General features: G+C 56.1%; 5 protein-coding genes across 5 annotated transcripts; 3 read left to right on the forward strand and 2 right to left on the reverse strand.

The window, feature by feature from the left end:
- Nucleotides 1–895: 895 nt before the first annotated feature.
- Nucleotides 896–2,839, reverse strand: CGCS363_v004059 (uncharacterized protein; the record flags this gene model as incomplete). The annotated part of the gene is made up of 4 exons (XM_036635908.1): nt 896–1,050; nt 1,149–1,355; nt 1,500–2,190; nt 2,249–2,839. The coding sequence occupies 4 exons, from the start codon at nt 2,837–2,839 to the stop codon at nt 896–898; spliced, it is 1,644 nt and encodes a 547-aa protein (XP_036497480.1).
- A 1,815-nt stretch (nt 2,840–4,654) lies between these two features.
- Nucleotides 4,655–6,477, forward strand: MPH3-1 (Alpha-glucosides permease MPH3; the record flags this gene model as incomplete). The annotated part of the gene is made up of 3 exons (XM_036635909.1): nt 4,655–5,682; nt 5,744–6,103; nt 6,162–6,477. The coding sequence occupies 3 exons, from the start codon at nt 4,655–4,657 to the stop codon at nt 6,475–6,477; spliced, it is 1,704 nt and encodes a 567-aa protein (XP_036498385.1).
- A 1,471-nt stretch (nt 6,478–7,948) lies between these two features.
- Nucleotides 7,949–9,696, forward strand: CGCS363_v004061 (putative transporter; the record flags this gene model as incomplete). Its single annotated transcript, XM_036635910.1, has 4 exons — nt 7,949–8,134; nt 8,188–8,356; nt 8,416–9,015; nt 9,080–9,696. The coding sequence occupies 4 exons, from the start codon at nt 7,949–7,951 to the stop codon at nt 9,694–9,696; spliced, it is 1,572 nt and encodes a 523-aa protein (XP_036498386.1).
- A 1,340-nt stretch (nt 9,697–11,036) lies between these two features.
- Nucleotides 11,037–13,491, forward strand: ASG1-7 (Activator of stress genes 1; the record flags this gene model as incomplete). The annotated part of the gene is made up of 2 exons (XM_036635911.1): nt 11,037–12,514; nt 12,573–13,491. 2 exons carry the CDS (start codon nt 11,037–11,039, stop codon nt 13,489–13,491), a joined length of 2,397 nt encoding a protein of 798 aa, XP_036498387.1.
- Nucleotides 13,492–13,532: 41 nt separating this feature from the next.
- CGCS363_v004063 (alcohol dehydrogenase) lies at nt 13,533–14,564 on the reverse strand (the record flags this gene model as incomplete). The annotated part of the gene is made up of 2 exons (XM_036635912.1): nt 13,533–14,169; nt 14,230–14,564. 2 exons carry the CDS (start codon nt 14,562–14,564, stop codon nt 13,533–13,535), a joined length of 972 nt encoding a protein of 323 aa, XP_036498388.1.
- Nucleotides 14,565–16,224: the final 1,660 nt, after the last annotated feature.

Here is a 16,224-nt window from a genome sequence, read left to right on the forward strand (position 1 = left end):
CCCGCCGCATCATCATGGGATTCGCAGACTATTTTTGAAATTCCCTCTTTCGAAGTACGCCTCCCGGGATCCCATGCAGCGCATCTCCATCCCCGCGGGATCCCCTCCTGGATTCAGTAATGGCTTCCCACTGATTGGGCGTTCACGAACACTTCACACTTGCCGAAAGGACCCTTGCCAAGACGCCCCTCACCGTCCCAGACGTCTGCAATCTCTTCCAGGCCAACTGCGTCTCCAATACGGGCAGAGTCTGACATCAACTCTGGGTCATCTCATCGGGGCCTCCTTCCCAATATCGCTCTTCGTGGAAGTTGAGGGCGAGCCAGCCAGCCCAACCCCACGCCGCCCGCCCCAGACATCCCCGCGATAATGTCTTGCCAACCAACACTCTGCAATAGCTGTCATATTCACGCTCAGGCCACGGGGCACACCTTACGTAGGACTCGGAATGCGTTGTCTGACGCCAGACCGCAGGTCCCGAGTGTGTTCCGGAACGCGGCATGCGGGGATGAGAGACACAATACGCCGTAGACTCTGGAATAGCTAGCCTCAGCCAAGGAGCTGGAATCGCGAAATATGTCCGATTCTTCGGCCCTGCATTGCATGAGAGCCAAGCGAGGCCAGATCCTGCCGTCACAAAACACGAGAATCTATACTACCTACACCACCATGTCGGGTATCCACAGATGCTAAACCAAAGGGAATCCAAAGTCCGGGGCTCTTCCAGCCCGTCTATCGTGATCCAGATCCGTCCGAGTGGGAAAACAAGCCTGCCAACAAATCATTATCGCGGCCCAATCATGAGGGCCTTCATCAAACGCCTTCACGACAACTGGCCCGCCAGTCCAGGCGTGGCAACAACGTCCTTTTTTCCCCGGGGGGCGCCAACCTCGCTTCACCCCTCGCTCATCGCCTCCCCGTCCATCCAACCCCATGCGTGCATCAGCTGATCTTTTACCGCTGTCGTGGGTCGCGCGTGGGCCTTTTCGGTGATGCTGAGCATGTTGAGAAGAGCCTCCTGGTCGGCTCTCTCGTCGAAGCGATCACCAGCTTGAAAGGGGGCAGAAAAGTCAGTTGCTGAAACCCTGCAAGAACCGTGTCGCAGATGAGGGAAAAAGCAACGAAAGGGGGAAAAAGAAACAACTTACCAATAGCTATCCCCATGCATGCCGTGAACATGGCTGGAGGTGACCCCTGGTTGCACATGCCAATGCCACAGAGACTGCGTAATAGTACTTGGATCTGCTCTGTTAATCGCCTTTCCGCCGCCTTACGCGTTCCCCCGACACGCGGGATGCTCGGGTTGAACAAGACGAGGTACATTTCGGCGAGAATGTGGTGTTGGACGGCGATGACTGCCACCGTAGTTAGTCATCACCAAACACGATGAGAAACAAAGCCAAACGACATGACGATGCCTTCGGACACCGAAGGCGTCGAGAATGCCGGGCCGGAAACCGGCGGGCGTCAGGGGCAGGTAGGTAGGTAGGCAGACTCACTGTGACACGCTTTTTGATACCATACTTCGGGAAAAGCCTCCGTTTCTGTCCTCTCGCGGTAGAAGATGGGCGTGTACGAGGGCGGCAGGGCGTTCTTCCACTCTCTGTTTGCCATTTCCAGCTGGCCCCATCGCAGCACCGACCCCGCCTCGGCCCCGAAGCAGAAATTGAGGACGTCGGCGCAGTGGACTATGGCACGATTCGCCCAGACGAAGTCGTCTGCCGGGGTGGTTGATCGGTCGACAATGGCATGACCCAAGTTCATCCGGACGACCTGCTGGTTGATGACGGCGCTGTAGATCTCCTGACGCAGGCCCGCCCAGAAGCAGGCGGCCGTCAGCGTGCCCGGCATAAGGAAGCGGTCGCCGGCGTTGACGAAGGCGTGAATCCCAAGGAGATGGCCGTGCGTGTCTTGGCCGACTGTGTTTACGTCGATTTCTTCCAGGACGCGGAGGATGATTGTTGCCGCGAACAAGTTCTCGTCCGACACCGTTGCCGCGTGGTCCAGCAGCGGGATCAGGTAGTTGAGGCACTCGTCATGATATCTGTTTGACGCGAGCGAGTCGTACGCGCTTGTCAGGCTGAGATGCCGTGCTGCCAGCGCGAAGATTGCGTTGAGCAGGATGGGACATGAGCCGGCGCGTTGCGGCACCTCCGTCTCAAAGCTCCTTGACTGGTCGCACGCGTCGAGCTGGCACATTGTCAGAAAAGCGTCTTTCCAGTAAGCGGTTGCATTCATTTCAACATACCCAAAAACCCAACTTGTCCACGTAGTGACGAAACAGTGTAGCTTCCTGGCGTCCTTGGATCGGCCAGATGGGTCGGTCAGTGTAGATGCCTCCCGTCGGCGGCACGAGAGGCTCCAGCGGCGGCAGTATGTCGACAGATTTGGAATGCTCGCGAAGACTGTCATGCTGGCTGTCATGTTGACTGGTGTGATCGCCGCCAGGCGTACTCAGTGAGCCTCGCTGAGACAACAAAGGCTCATCGACAACACTGCTGCCATGAAGGCTCTCATCGGGAAGAGGCCAACTGGCGGCCTTTGCTGCTTGGAGCGACGGGCGTTGCTGCTGTTGCTCCTCAGAAATTACTGAGTCTCCCACGGTCGCCGCTTCGGGCGAGGTCGCTGTCATCTCTTCGTCGCCTCGCTCCTCATCACCTCGCGATGAGTTGGTTTCGATAGGCTCATCGCCGTCCGCCGTCTCGCCGAGCTCTACCCCGCGCGTCTCATCGATGAACTTGAGCTTCTTCGGCGGCGCTGGCCACTTGTGGCTCTCCTTGAAGACCGCATGCTTGGGTGCCCGAAACTTGTACCCCTTCTTGCACTCTCTCCCCGTCATCAGGCACCGCCCGCACACGGGCAGTACGCGATCACATCGCAGATGCTGTTCACGACACTGCTCACTGGGAAACGGTCAGCCGGTCTTTCTCGCCCGAAGTTTCTGTCACTCATCATCCGGCATCCAGCAACGGGCCCCGCGTCTCTCAATTGAGTCTCTCCCAACCCAATTGCTCTCATCAACTGCCTCCAAAGAAGCCATCGCCATCACTCTCAGCCATACTGAGGCTCTTCGCGCGCGGCTTCATCGCCCGTCCAGCCGTCGGCGCGAATGACCTCGTCTCCAAAACAGGCGTTTTTCTCCGCGCCCCCCGGCCCCTCCTCCAGTGGATCACCAGACTTGCGCGCGGTCAACTCACCAGGTCGTGGCACTCAACGAATCAGGCGCTTCGGGAGATGGCATGCCACAAAGCAATCTTGTCAATTCTTTCCGACCCCAGTGCGGCTGCTCTCAAGATTGAGTGAAACCCGGGGAAGATGGAGAAGATCTGGGGGAGCCCCTCGATTTTGAGCAGATCTGTGTATTTGGACGAAAGCTTGCGTCTGCCCGTCTGGGGCCGCGACGAATGACGTGTGTGGGGATTGCGACTTGTCAGCAGCGCAACCGACGACATCCCTCCACCCACCACACACTTTTTTTTTCACTCCAGGGGACTTCAGTGGTTTTTCTGGCTTGCGACCGGGCACTTTTTACTGCTTCCAGAGCGCATTTCTCAGTTGGGAATTGCTGGCTGCCAACCCCGATGCCCGAGCATGTCCCGACCCATTCAAACAGGACCCCCAGCCAGCACATTATTCAGGGTCTGCAACTCTCGCTGCTGGCCTCGCGAACTCTTTCTGAGGTCATTTTGGGGGCTGTGGCTCTTCGCATAAACATGAGAAACAAGCAGGAGTTTCCACCGCTCTTGCGCAGTCTTATTTGGACATGTCCCTCCCCCATCTTCTTCATGTTCAATTGGCACACACACACATGTTCATGTTCTGTCACACACTCTCCCGAGTCTCTCTCTCTTCGCGACTCATGTTCCTCTTCCCCAAGACTCTTCCTAGCCCAATGTGCCCTTGGTTCCAACGGGCTGGATGAACGATATGCTCACCTGACCAACACCCAACACAACGGCACACCATCCCACGGACCCCAAGACATGCACGCACACGCGGAGACGCAAACTCAATGGCGCCGGCGTCCAATTACTTCGGTTTCTCGTGAGGGGGCCAGACCCTGTCGAAGCTGTCAACCCCTCATCTCACTATCCCAAAATGTCACCTTATCTGGTTGACGACTCGTTCGCGCGACGAGCAGCCGGAACTTGTGACCTAGGAAACCCAGGAACCTAGCCCAGATATCGCCCTCACGACCGACCGACCGCCCGCCCGCGCCAGTTTTGCCCCTGTTCGTCGGCAGCTCGAATGGGCCTCCGGCTCAGCTTCTCATTAGCTGGAGGAGGTTGTTGTCCGGCAGATTACGGTTAACGATTGATTCCTTCACCGACGAACGCGATGCCGACGGAACAATCGAGCACCCAATCTCCCCCGGCCCCATCTTTCTACGCTCTTCTTTAAAAATTCGTGCCCTTTTTTCTGTGGGCTCGAACCGGCGAACTCGTCCCACAAACAACATCCGCCGCCGCGCGTTCCTGGTATTTTATCTCGCGGTTCCTCCCCCCATCATCGAGGTGTCTTGAGTTCCATCTCGCAGCAACAGCAGCAGTTTTTGCGAGCATCTCGGTTTCGCGGACGGCCATCCTCAGCACAGTGCACACCAGCGAGATCATCCATCAACCGCATCGGATCTCAACCTTCGTTTCTCCGAACAATGGCGGACACCAAAACGCCCCCAGACAATGACCTTATCGCCGGCGTCAACAACCGCGATTCGGCTGAGATCGGCGGTCACCACTCCGCAAAGCTCGCCAACAACTTCGTCCAGAGCGCCAAAAATGCGTCAGACAAGGAGCAGCAGATGAGCCTCTCGCAGGGCATCAAGCTGTACCCCAAGGCCATTGCGTGGTCGGTCCTTATCTCGACCTGCATCGCCATGGAGGGCTACGACATCTCCCTCGTCAGCAACTTCTATGCATTCCCCCAATTCAACCGCAAGTACGGCGTCTGCAACGCAGCCGGCGAGTGCGAGGTTCCCGCGCCGTGGCAGGCCGGTCTGAGCAACGGCGCCACCGTCGGCGAGATCATCGGCCTCTTCATCAACGGATGGGTCTCGGAACGTTTCGGCTACAGGTGGACCGTCATCATCTGCCTGATGCTGGTCACCGCTTTTACGGCCCTCTTCTTCACCGCGCAGAACGTCCAGACCCTTCTCGCCGCCGAAATCCTCTGCGGCATCCCGTGGGGTGTTTTCCAGACGCTGTGCATCACGTACGCCTCCGAGGTCTGCCCCGTCGCCCTGCGCGGCTACCTAACGACCTATGTCAACTTCTGCTGGGGCCTCGGCCAGGAGATCGGCATCGGCGTCATCATGTCCATGCTCGACCGCGAGGACGAGTGGGCGTACCGCATCCCGTACGCGCTGCAGTGGATGTGGCCGGTGCCGCTGGCCATTGGCATCTACTTTGCGCCCGAGTCGCCGTGGTGGCTGGTGCGCAAGGGCAAGATTGACGAGGCCAAGAAGTCGCTGCTGCGATTGACGAGCAAGGAAAAGGACACGGAGTTCGATGCAGACGACACGGTCGCCATGATGGTGCACACGACGGCGCTCGAGGAGAAGATCACGGCCGGCGCGACGTACATGGACTGCTTCAAGGGCGTCGACCTGCGTCGCACCGAGATTGTCTGCATGACCTGGGCGATCCAGAACCTCAGCGGCAACTCGTTCTCCAACTACTCTACGTAAGTTAATTGTCCTATATATCTCTGGGTGTGGTTTGCATCGACTGACAGCTGCGCGTAGGTACTTCCTCAAGCAAGCCGGCCTTTCCACCGCCAACTCATACAAGTTCGCTCTCGGTCAATATGCCATCAATATGGTCGGCGTCTTTGGCGCCTGGTTTCTGATGTCGTGGGGCATTGGCCGACGCACGCTGTACTTCTACGGTCTCTGCGGACTCTGCAGCATGCTCATGATCCTCGGCTTCCTGGGTCTCGTTCCATCCGCGCACCGTGAGCAGGGCGCGCTGGCGACGGGCAGCATCATGATCGTCTGGGCCATGTTCTACCAGCTTACCGTCGGCACCGTCTGCTACTCGCTCGTCAGTGAGCTGCCGTCGCGTCGTCTGCAGATCAAGACCATCGTCCTCGGACGCAACCTCTAGTGAGTCAACCCCGACATCCCCACAAAATGTGTTTGCCGATGCTAACCGTCGCCGTAGCAACATCGTGGGCATCTTCAACAACGTCGTCACCCCGTACATGCTGAACCCGACCGCGTGGAACTGGTCCAACTACACCGGCTTCTTCTGGGGCGGCATCTGCTTCTGCTGCTGCGTGTACACGTACTTCCGCGTCCCGGAGCCCCGCGGCCGTACGTTTGCCGAGCTGGATGTTTTGTTCGAGCACAAGGTCAGCGCCCGCAAGTTCGAGTCGACCAAGGTGGATGTCTTTAGTGAGGATGTCGACGAGAAGGCGATGCACAACTACAACCAGCAGATTCGCATCTCGCACTCTGAGAAGGACGTGCCAGTGTAATCCTGTTGATGGTTGTGTCTTGAGGAGTGAGAGGGGTGGTGAGGAGAAATTGTTCATCGCGACGTAGGGGTCCAACATGCACATACACCCCCCTTGGGCGCAGCGAATGTTGACGTGCCATGATTGATGGACTCGTATTTCATAATGGCGTAATGCATGTAACTAATTCCGACGACTTGTACGAAATCTAACGAAAATATTAATCCGCTTCCTGCGAGTTTCATGCTGGTTTACCGTGTCCATCCTTGATGTTCCCCAACACACGCGACTGAAGAGCGGCCCCGTCGCGAGCAAGAAGAGTCCGTTATCTTCCCCGCATTCCCCGCACGACATGGCCGAGGACAAAGGGCTAGAGACGGGTGGCTACAGAAGGGAGCAGACGGGAGAAGACGGGAGGATTGGGGCAAACCCCACGACATGCGGGAAGAGGTGTGCAGTTGCATCGACAAGGGTGTCTTCTTGGAGAGAAGTGTGTGTCTCTCTGTTGGGCGACACATCTCCGCATGGTCTCCAACGAACGCAGCGGCTCTTTGCTTCTCAGCCGCGTTCAGATTTCGGCAAGCCAAGCTTTCACTTGGATGTCGGCCGAGCCTCTCAGTCGGGTCTGAGGAAGCATCACCTGAATTCCCGGCTGGCTGGCTGGACCAAAGTCCGTCACTCTTGGCTCACCTAGCCAAGAATCCAAACCACATGCCATACCTCTGCCCCGGTTCTCTTTTCTGCCCGCCCATGTGGCTCTGTTTCTTTTTCGTCCTAACTCTTCTGTAGCGTCACCTTCCATCACTAGACAAAGACAAGGTCAACCTGTCGGCTTTCTCTAAGCATGGCGACTACGGCTTGACGTGGAGCCAAATCCGTAAAGACGTCAACAACATGCGACTTAAAGTGGCCCCCTTTTGAAAATCCGTCACGACGGATAAGTCGAAACCACCCATGGCCATGCACATTGCCCGCAAGCCAGCTTCCCACTCTCTCCATTCTCGCAGGAAGACGGCATCCACAGCGGCCGGCCCATGGTCTCCGCGATTGCGGGGACCCCACACAACCATGAACCTCTGGCCTCCCTCCCTCCCCAGTACTACGTACACAACAGGCGCGCGCGCGAGCAGCGAGGGTCCAACTCGTCAGCAGAGAGACAGCCAAACTCCGGTTGTGCAACCCGGCATGCCAAGTCCTGTGCGTGTTCCTCTGCCTTCCTGCGCGTGAACGTAACTGAATCCTCCCATTTACTCGGGGCCCCGGGAAGTTGGACCTCTTCGTCGAAACATACATATGAGCCACCGGCACGTCGCGATCTGCTCAGGTCTCGGTCTGGTCTTTCTTCTGTCTTCAGGCCAGAAAACACCCCCTTTCTTCCCTCTCACAACTTCACTTCTCTTCTCTCAACAGTTGAGTACGACCACCTCGAACGGCAGATCAACCTCCCCTACCCCCTCCCCCGAAGCCTTTCTGCACACAATCACGAGCCAAGATGTCGGCCACCGACAAGCCAGAGATCGCCTTCATTGACGACAGAGAGGCCGAAAATGGCTCGGATTCAGAGAAGGGCCCCGTGGTGCGGACCATTGACAACATGCGCGTGTTGGGTCTGAGCGACGATGACGCCGAATTCTATGCCAACTTCACACCTGAGCAACGGAAGGCGATCACTCGCAAGGTAAGAGCTTCGAGTTATCAGTATGATGTTTCAGAGCCTGACAAAAAGTTTAGGTCGACTATCGTTTGGTTCCCATGCTTGCGATTCTGTACCTTGCCTCGCATCTTGACCGTGCCAACATTGGCAACGCCAAGATCGAGGGGTTGGCAGATGACCTTGGCCTTGACGGTGTCCAGTGGAACATTGCGTTGTCTCTCTTCTTCATTCCCTACATTCTTCTTGGTAAGTTTAAGCAACCTGTCAAAATGACAAAAGAAGACCCAATAACCGGCGTTTCACAGAGGTGCCTAGCAACATCCTCTTGAAGAAGTTCAAGCGCCCTTCCGTGTACCTCGGCTCCCTCGTCACAATCTGGGGAATCATCATGACCCTCCACGGCGTCGTCAAGAACTTTGCCGGCCTCCTGACCGTCCGCATCCTCCTCGGAGTGTTCGAAGCAGGCTTCTTCCCCGCCGCTGTGTACCTCGTTTCTTTTTGGTACATGCCGAGAGACCTGGCTATCCGTATTGCCTGCTTCTACTGCACGTCCTCGCTCTCTGGTGCGTTCTCCGGTCTTCTGGCCGCTGCAATCGCCAAGATGGATGGTGTGGGTGGTTACGAGGGCTGGCGCTGGATCTTCCTGCTGGAGGGCATTGCTACTGTTCTCCTTGGTATTGCGACCTTTTTCTTCCTGATCGACACTCCGGCTCTGAGCACCAAGTGGTTGTCCCCTGATGAGATTCGTTTCCTTGAGATCCAGCATTTTATCAAGCAGGGCGGCCGCTTCAGAGACGAGGAGAACGAGGACAAGTTCAAGTGGGGCGATATGAAGGCGGTTATCACGAACTGGAGATTGTACATGCAGGCGTGGGCTCTGCTGGCCACTTCTGCTTGCAGTTATGGTAAGCCAGAGCACTTTGCAACCTCTAGTGCGCATAAAACAACATCTAACAAAGTCTTGTACAGGAACCAAGTTTACGCTTCCCACAATCACCAAGGCGATGGGATTCAACAACACCACAGCTCAGCTGATGACCGTCCCTGCCTACGTCGCTGGTGCCATCTCCGCCCTCTTCTTCGCCCGCCTCTCGGACCGCTACTACTGGCGCATGCCCTTCGTTGCGATCCCTCTCGGTCTAATCGCCATCGGCTACGCTATCGTTATCTCCCTCAAGGGCGACCTCTCCGGCAACGTTGCGGCTGCTATGGTCGGTGTCATCATCACCTGCATGGGCATCTACCCCATCCAGCCCGCAGGTTCCTCCTGGGCCTCGAACAACTTGGCTCCCGCATCCCGTCGTGCCATCGGTGTCGCCTTCAACATCTGCGTGGGCAACATTGGTGGCATCATCGGCAGCTACATGTACCTCGACAGCGAGAAGCCCAAGTACTACACCGGCTTCGGCCTGTCTCTGGCCTTTGGCGGCAGCGGTGTCATCGTCGCGCTGCTGCTGGAGCTCAGCTACAAGTGGGAGAACAACAGGCGCGACAAGATGTCCGAGGCGGAGGTTCGAGCCAAGTACACCGAGGAGGAGCTTATGCGGATGGGCGACAAGAGCCCGTTGTTCAGGTACACTCTGTAAGGTTCACGTCGCGACTGACTAGGCACTGTTTGATGGCGTTGCTGGAGTACGGGTCCGGCACATCGACAAACACGGATTCACGGGAGGGTCAATTTTGGTGGATGTACGCAAGACTGTTAGACCATTTATCCATATTTAGCGATTGTTCACGTCAATTATCAGAAACAATCGCGTTCTGGCCCATTTTCTATTTCTTTAGGAAAGTGATGATGTGCGCTGCAATTCAGCTGTACATGAACGCTCAACTTTGCACACTGATGATCTGGAGATCTATAATCAAGCTCAAAATGATGATCAAACACAAAGACTGTATGTGTTCCATCGTTCTGGGTGCGATATGAAACAAAAGTTCGCCGTGACTTCAAGCTCATAGTAACATCGTTTAAGGGACTTACGTACTAGCCAACAGTTTGTGAAAAACGATCAGTTCCATCAACTACCTGGATAGGTCTACATTTACTCATGCCCTTATCTCCATCTACGGAGGTTCAAACTTTTTCAAGTATCCAAGATTCAGTGTATTGTCAGAAGTGCTGTTCATCGTTGTCTTTCGTCCCAAGAGTCAAGTTTGAAGTCTTCTAATCTCCGGTCAATCTCGGCGCACTTGACTCACACATCATCTCATCTGTTCTTCTATGGTCAAGGTCCCTTTGTATTACGGTTATGATCGGTAATAAAAGATCGGCCGAACGGGCAGAAAGCCAAGTGTTATCTCCAGATCTGCATGCAAGAGTTGCTTGCTCAACAGCATACAGCCTCGACATCCGGCATGATGTGCCGAGCGTAGCATCAGAGAATACATTGTGCAGCACCGTTGCCCGTCTGAATGCAGGCAGGACCCATCTTGCTGACATTCACATCATGAAACCGGGCAAAACCGGGCAAGCTCGTGGTGTCTTTTCAGAAATCCGTCGGTCTCTCCCCGCCCTCCCACCGGATCTTCCCCGGACCCGTCCACCTCCACGCCTCAAAGCAGGTCACACACACACGCCCTAGGGACAGCAACTGATTCAAGTAAGTAATGAATCGGCGGGTGTGCTACAGCGACCCTCAGCGCCCATTGGCTCCCCCGCTTCTGGCTGCAGACCCCTGTATGTTTAGCGCGTGCCCCCAGCCTCCGCCCCTCATCCTCCAGTCTTGTCCTTCCCCAGACAAATCCCCTCCGTTTTCCGTCGACTTCTGTCTCTTGCAACTCTTTCTTTTCCGACTTTCCAACCTCCTCTCCATCGACCGACTGTGCGCGCGCCCGCGTCACACCTTTGCTGGCTCTGCCAAGTGCTCCCCTGCCCGTCATCCCGGGTGTGCGACATAGTTTCCGGCTCCGGCCCGCTCACCGGCCAATGGACGAGTTCCGTCGCCCGCTCCCGGGCCCGGCCAGCCCGGCGGCCGCCGATGTTGCCCATCGCGCATCCTCAGCAGCAGCAGCCTCGGTGTCGAGTCCCCATGGAGGAGGAAGCATCGGCGAATCACGGAAAAGAAGCTTCAGCTCCGCCGATCACCAGTCGCCTCTGTCCGACGAGCAGCAACAGCTCAGCGGGCCCGGTGCTGCCGCCAACCGCCGCAAGTCGCAGAAAGTGAGCCGCGCATGCGACTTTTGCAAGCAGCGCAAAGCCAAGTGCAGCGGGACCATTCCCTGCGACAAGTGTACGCGCAAGGGCCTCACCTGCGTCTACGATGCCAAATACTCTCGTGGAAGACCTCCGACGCCGCCTCCGTCTGCTGTTTGGTCTGCAAGCTCTAGCACCTCTCACCCTGGCGGCCCGGCGTCTGGCTCTGAGGAGCCTCCTGTCATGTATCAGACAACCGAGACAGGGGGACGCACTATATCCGCACCGGTAATAGCATCCTCGTTGCGCGGCCAGGTGCGCGAGAGCCAGGGCCCAGCCTCAAGAGCCTCGCCCGAGCTTGGCATGGCCGAGATCCAGGGCCAGGTCTTCGACCCGACTTCGGGCGTCACTTTCCTTCACCGAGCGTGGAAGAGGCTGTCTAAACACGACAGCAGCATTGTGCCCGACTATCTCAACGCTTCAACGGAGAATCAGCCACTCATGCTGGCTGGTGACAAGCCTCTGCCGCCAATCACTGACGACGATGTCGCCAACTTCTCATTGCCCAGTTACGGAGAGCTCCAGCAACTGTTTGGCATGTACTTCGACGTCTGTATTGCCACGTATCGTGTTCTGCATCGACCGACGGCGGAGTCCTGGCTCAAGACAATGGTGAATAATCTCGCTCAGGGCAAACCTGTTTGGCATGACATCGGCCGCGCCAAGGCATCCATCGTACTTACGGCCCTCGCCGTGGCCACCGCTCACAGCGAGAAGTCCAAGGGCTTCCACGAGCCAGAAGATGAAAGGCTATCTCTCGCAAGGAGCGATCGTCTATTCTGCGTCGCACTCCAGTTGACCGAGCGTGAAACCGGCCTACCCAGGCTGGAATCCGCGCAATCTCGTCTCATTCAGGTGCTCTATCTACTCACAACCTCTCGGATGAACAGAGCGTGGTATACGTTCGGGAACGCACTGCAAATAATATCCGCCCTCGGAATGCATCGAAAAGCTGCGAAGAAGCGGCACTTGGCTGCGGGAAACTCAGACTACATCCAGGCCCAATGTCGGTCGCGAACATTCTGGACAGCTTACGTACTCGATAAGTATCTGGGCGTGATATTCGGTCGACCAAGGCATTTCCACGACGATGATATTGACCAAGACTTTCCCGAACGAGTTGACGACGAAGACATGACTGCGCAGGGGCCCATTGAACGCTTCGAAGAGCATTCAGATTGTCATATTGACGCCCTGATATGTCATGTAAAGTGAGTTTATCGGTCGTTCCGAACACTGATAGGAATTCAAAGCTAATCCTGTTCAAAGAATTGCGCAAATAATCGGCAACACGTCGAGGGAAGTCTACTCTATCAAGGCCATCTCGGAACAAGAACGAGTTGCCGCCGCACATCGCTTCAGCGAGAAGATTCACGAATGGCGCGCCAGCCTTCCACCACACCTGGGTTCGATAAGACCTTCGATGCTGATCCCCAGCTTCCGTCGCCAGTCCACTGTGCTGAAACTGGCCTACTCACATGCGATCATGCATGCAAATCGTCTGTTTCTCCTGGGTAATCTCAGTTCTGGCAGCGAGACACAGATCTTGGAATGTCTCGGCGCAGCGCGGACAGTACTGGAGACTGTTGACGGCATGGCCGCAGAAGGGCCCATCTTCCACGCTTTCTGGTGGACTCAATACGTCACGTTCTGCGCCTTACTTGTAACATACGTTTGGGACATACAGCAAAAGCGCCGGGGTATCTCGCTCGAGAGTGAAGGCAAGATAAAGCATGCGAAGCTCATGGACCTGGCTGAGCGTTGCCAAACACACCTCGCTCATGCAACAGCATCTAATTCTCCAAGTCGGCGATATGCCATAATCCTGGAAGAGTTCAGAACGGAAGGCCTGGGACAGATGACACGGAAAAACAACGGACAACCTCCTATGGCCTCGCAAGCTGCAGCACCTCGACCAGCTGCTCCCGCTGCGGACACCCAGACACAGCTACCCCAACCTCAAGGAAACGGAGCGACCACAATGGGCGGATTCGACTTCAACTCCGCATACGCTGCCGGATCTGGCACCGTCGATCTCATGGACCAAGGAGATCCAGGACTCCTTGGCTCCAACCTGCTAGACGAGTGGCAAACGACAGACTGGCTAGACCTCGACTCCTCGGCATTTGGCCCGTACTTGGACATTGACGCAAACCCGTACGCTTGGATGCCGGATATAGGTGGATGAGAAACATAGTCTATAATCATTCAAAAAACACTTTAACTATTTTAGACGGTGAACTTTGTCAGGTTTTCCGGCCCTGTCTCCTGCGCCACACGCTTGACTTCCTCCTCGCCTAGCTCCTGGAAAATGTCAAAGCCCCATCTCGTTTGCCAGTTGAACCTCTTGTTCCTCTCCAGGCCGTTCAGCTGCGCGAAGACATCCTCGGGCAGCTCCTGGACCTTGAAGTTGGACTCTATCCGGCTGGGAGTGACGCTCTTGGGCAGAACAACGGTGCCACGCTGCACACCCCAGGAGGCCAGAAGCTGGCCGCCGTCGATGCCCAGCTTCTTGCTCAGCTCGCCGACCAGGGGGTCATCCACCGTTCTCGGCTCGCCGGTCTGGTTGTTACCCAGAGGAGAGTAGGCAGCCAATTGTATGCCCTCGGACTTGCAGTAGCTGAGCAGATCGGGCTGCTGCAGGTAGGGGTGTGCCTCAATCTGGTTGACGGCAGGAACCGTCTTGGTCTTGGTGAGGAGATCCTCGATACGCTGCTTGGTGAAGTTGGAGACGCCAATGGCGCGGACCTTACCCTTTTCAACCAGCTTCTCCATCGCCGCCCACGTTTCCGCGGGGTCGATGTCGGCCAGCTCAAAGACTCCGTTGGAGTCGATGGGGAACCACTTGTCCGAAGGCTTGAAAGCACTGGATATCATGTCAGCACAATTCCGGGTTCACTTTCACACATTTATGCATTCGACTTACACGGGCCAGTGCATCAGGAACAAGTCGAGGTAATCCGTGCCCAAGTCCTTCAATGTCTTGTCGACACCAGACTCAACATCTTCGGCCTTGTGCTTGGTGTTCCACAGCTTTCCAGTGACAAAGATCTCTGAGCGAGGAACGCCGCTCTTGCGGATGCCCTCGCCGACCTCTGCCTCGTTGCGGTAGATGGCGGCGCAGTCAATGTGACGGTAACCGGCACGCAGGGCAGTCTCGACAGCACGCTCAACCTCGTGCGGCCCGGCTTGCCAGGTGCCGAATCCCACAGCGGGAATCTTTGCACCGGTGTTGAGGGTAAAGTGTGTGGTAAGAGGCATGTTGTGTAATACGGTGCAGGGATGATGGTGTTATCCGAGTGGTTGGCGTGTGAAGGTGTTACACTCCGTTGCGTTGACAGCGTCCGCCCCCCCTTTTTGCCGAAATTACGCACGCATAATCCCTGTATATACATGAAAATTTGCCCAACGCCACGTAGATATTCGTAGTACGGCAATTGACCTATTCTGATGGCTTCAATTGATCTATTTCTATTGAATCTCATTATCTGAGGGCATCGTGATGCCTCCTAAACGCCGCCGCGCGGCTCGGCAGGCGGATGATGACCCTTCTGGGCATCGTCCGTCACCCATCGCCAACGGTACGCGGAAACAACGACGTATACAACAACTGGCACAGGACGCCGCCAGAGATCCTCCTCAACGCTCTGCCTCGCCGTCGATCAGGATCGTTACGCCCGCCGAGAGGGCTCGCCGGGCTGCCGCCGCCGAAGAGGCCGCCGAGGAGGCCGCCGAGGAGGTTATCGTCGCCGAGGCTGGACCCGAGACTAATGATTTGGTGGCGGCTGAGTCTACATCGCGAAGAAAGCGTGTACTTATAGCCCCTCCGTCATCACGAAGAGCTCCAAAAGCGTCCTCTCGCCAAAAAGCAACGACAACGCAGAGGAAGCGAAAGAAGGATCCGCCGCATACGATCCGGCTCCGAAGTACTCTGCCTTCGTCGATGCCACCGTTTCGACCAGACTCGACCCCAGTTAACCCAACCCCTCGTCAAACCACTCGATTTGCGGACGATACGCCTACGGCCCCTCGCCATAGCGCTGATGATACGTTTATGTCGTTCCACGATGTATTTGAAGAGGAGGACGATATGGGTAACGAGGAACCAACTCTGCTACAAATCCAGGTTACCCGTGGCCCAGCGCTCAAGGGTAACGGTTTACCTGTTCTCGATCTAACCATCGAGAGCATCGCGTATAACAGATTCAGTATTGCTCCTGTATTAGATGCGAATAGTAGAGACTGGGAGGCAGACAGCGGCGCCCAACTTGAGGCAGAAGTGGCTCACTCGTATATTGTGAAGAAGGCCAATATCGCTGTTGTCGTTGCTTGGAGGAAGCCCACCAACGCATCTAAACCAACACCAATCTTCACTCGGGTCTATCCGTCTACTGGAGGGGTCACTTGGCCAAGTATTCCATGGGTTGATATTGTCCCCTCTCTTGAACAAGCTGAAGAGAGGGGTGAAGTCCACCTCACCGTCAAGTGGCAATACAGCGCCGTACCAATCTCTGGTGGTATAGTGACTGGCGTACGAACGCCTCGAAAAGGTGGCCGAGCAGGCGTTTCAGCCGGCATGCAAGAGGCGATCGATCGTGAGGCTAACGATCCTGCAAACGTCGAGCGTCGGAAGGAGGGTATGCACAGACAACTTCTCCGTACGCACATCTGCCCAGAGTACCAGAGATGTAAGAATAGTTCGGGCGACGAGAAGTTCAACTGGTGCTATATACTAGGCCAGAAGCACTACAAGATCAAATCTCACCATATAGAGAAGTGGGCGAAGGCTATTATGACTGGACAGGCTGGCGTTGACAATATGGAACCACCTAAAGAACTGCTTGGTGAGATTCTTCACGACCAGTTTATAGAGGATCAGAAACGCCAGGGCAAGAGAAGTAAGAATATCGTGGAGGTTGAT

This window comes from Colletotrichum siamense (assembly GCF_013390195.1).
Source record: "Colletotrichum siamense strain Cg363 chromosome Unknown KSG_Cg363_contig03, whole genome shotgun sequence".
NCBI lineage: Eukaryota > Fungi > Ascomycota > Sordariomycetes > Glomerellales > Glomerellaceae > Colletotrichum > Colletotrichum siamense.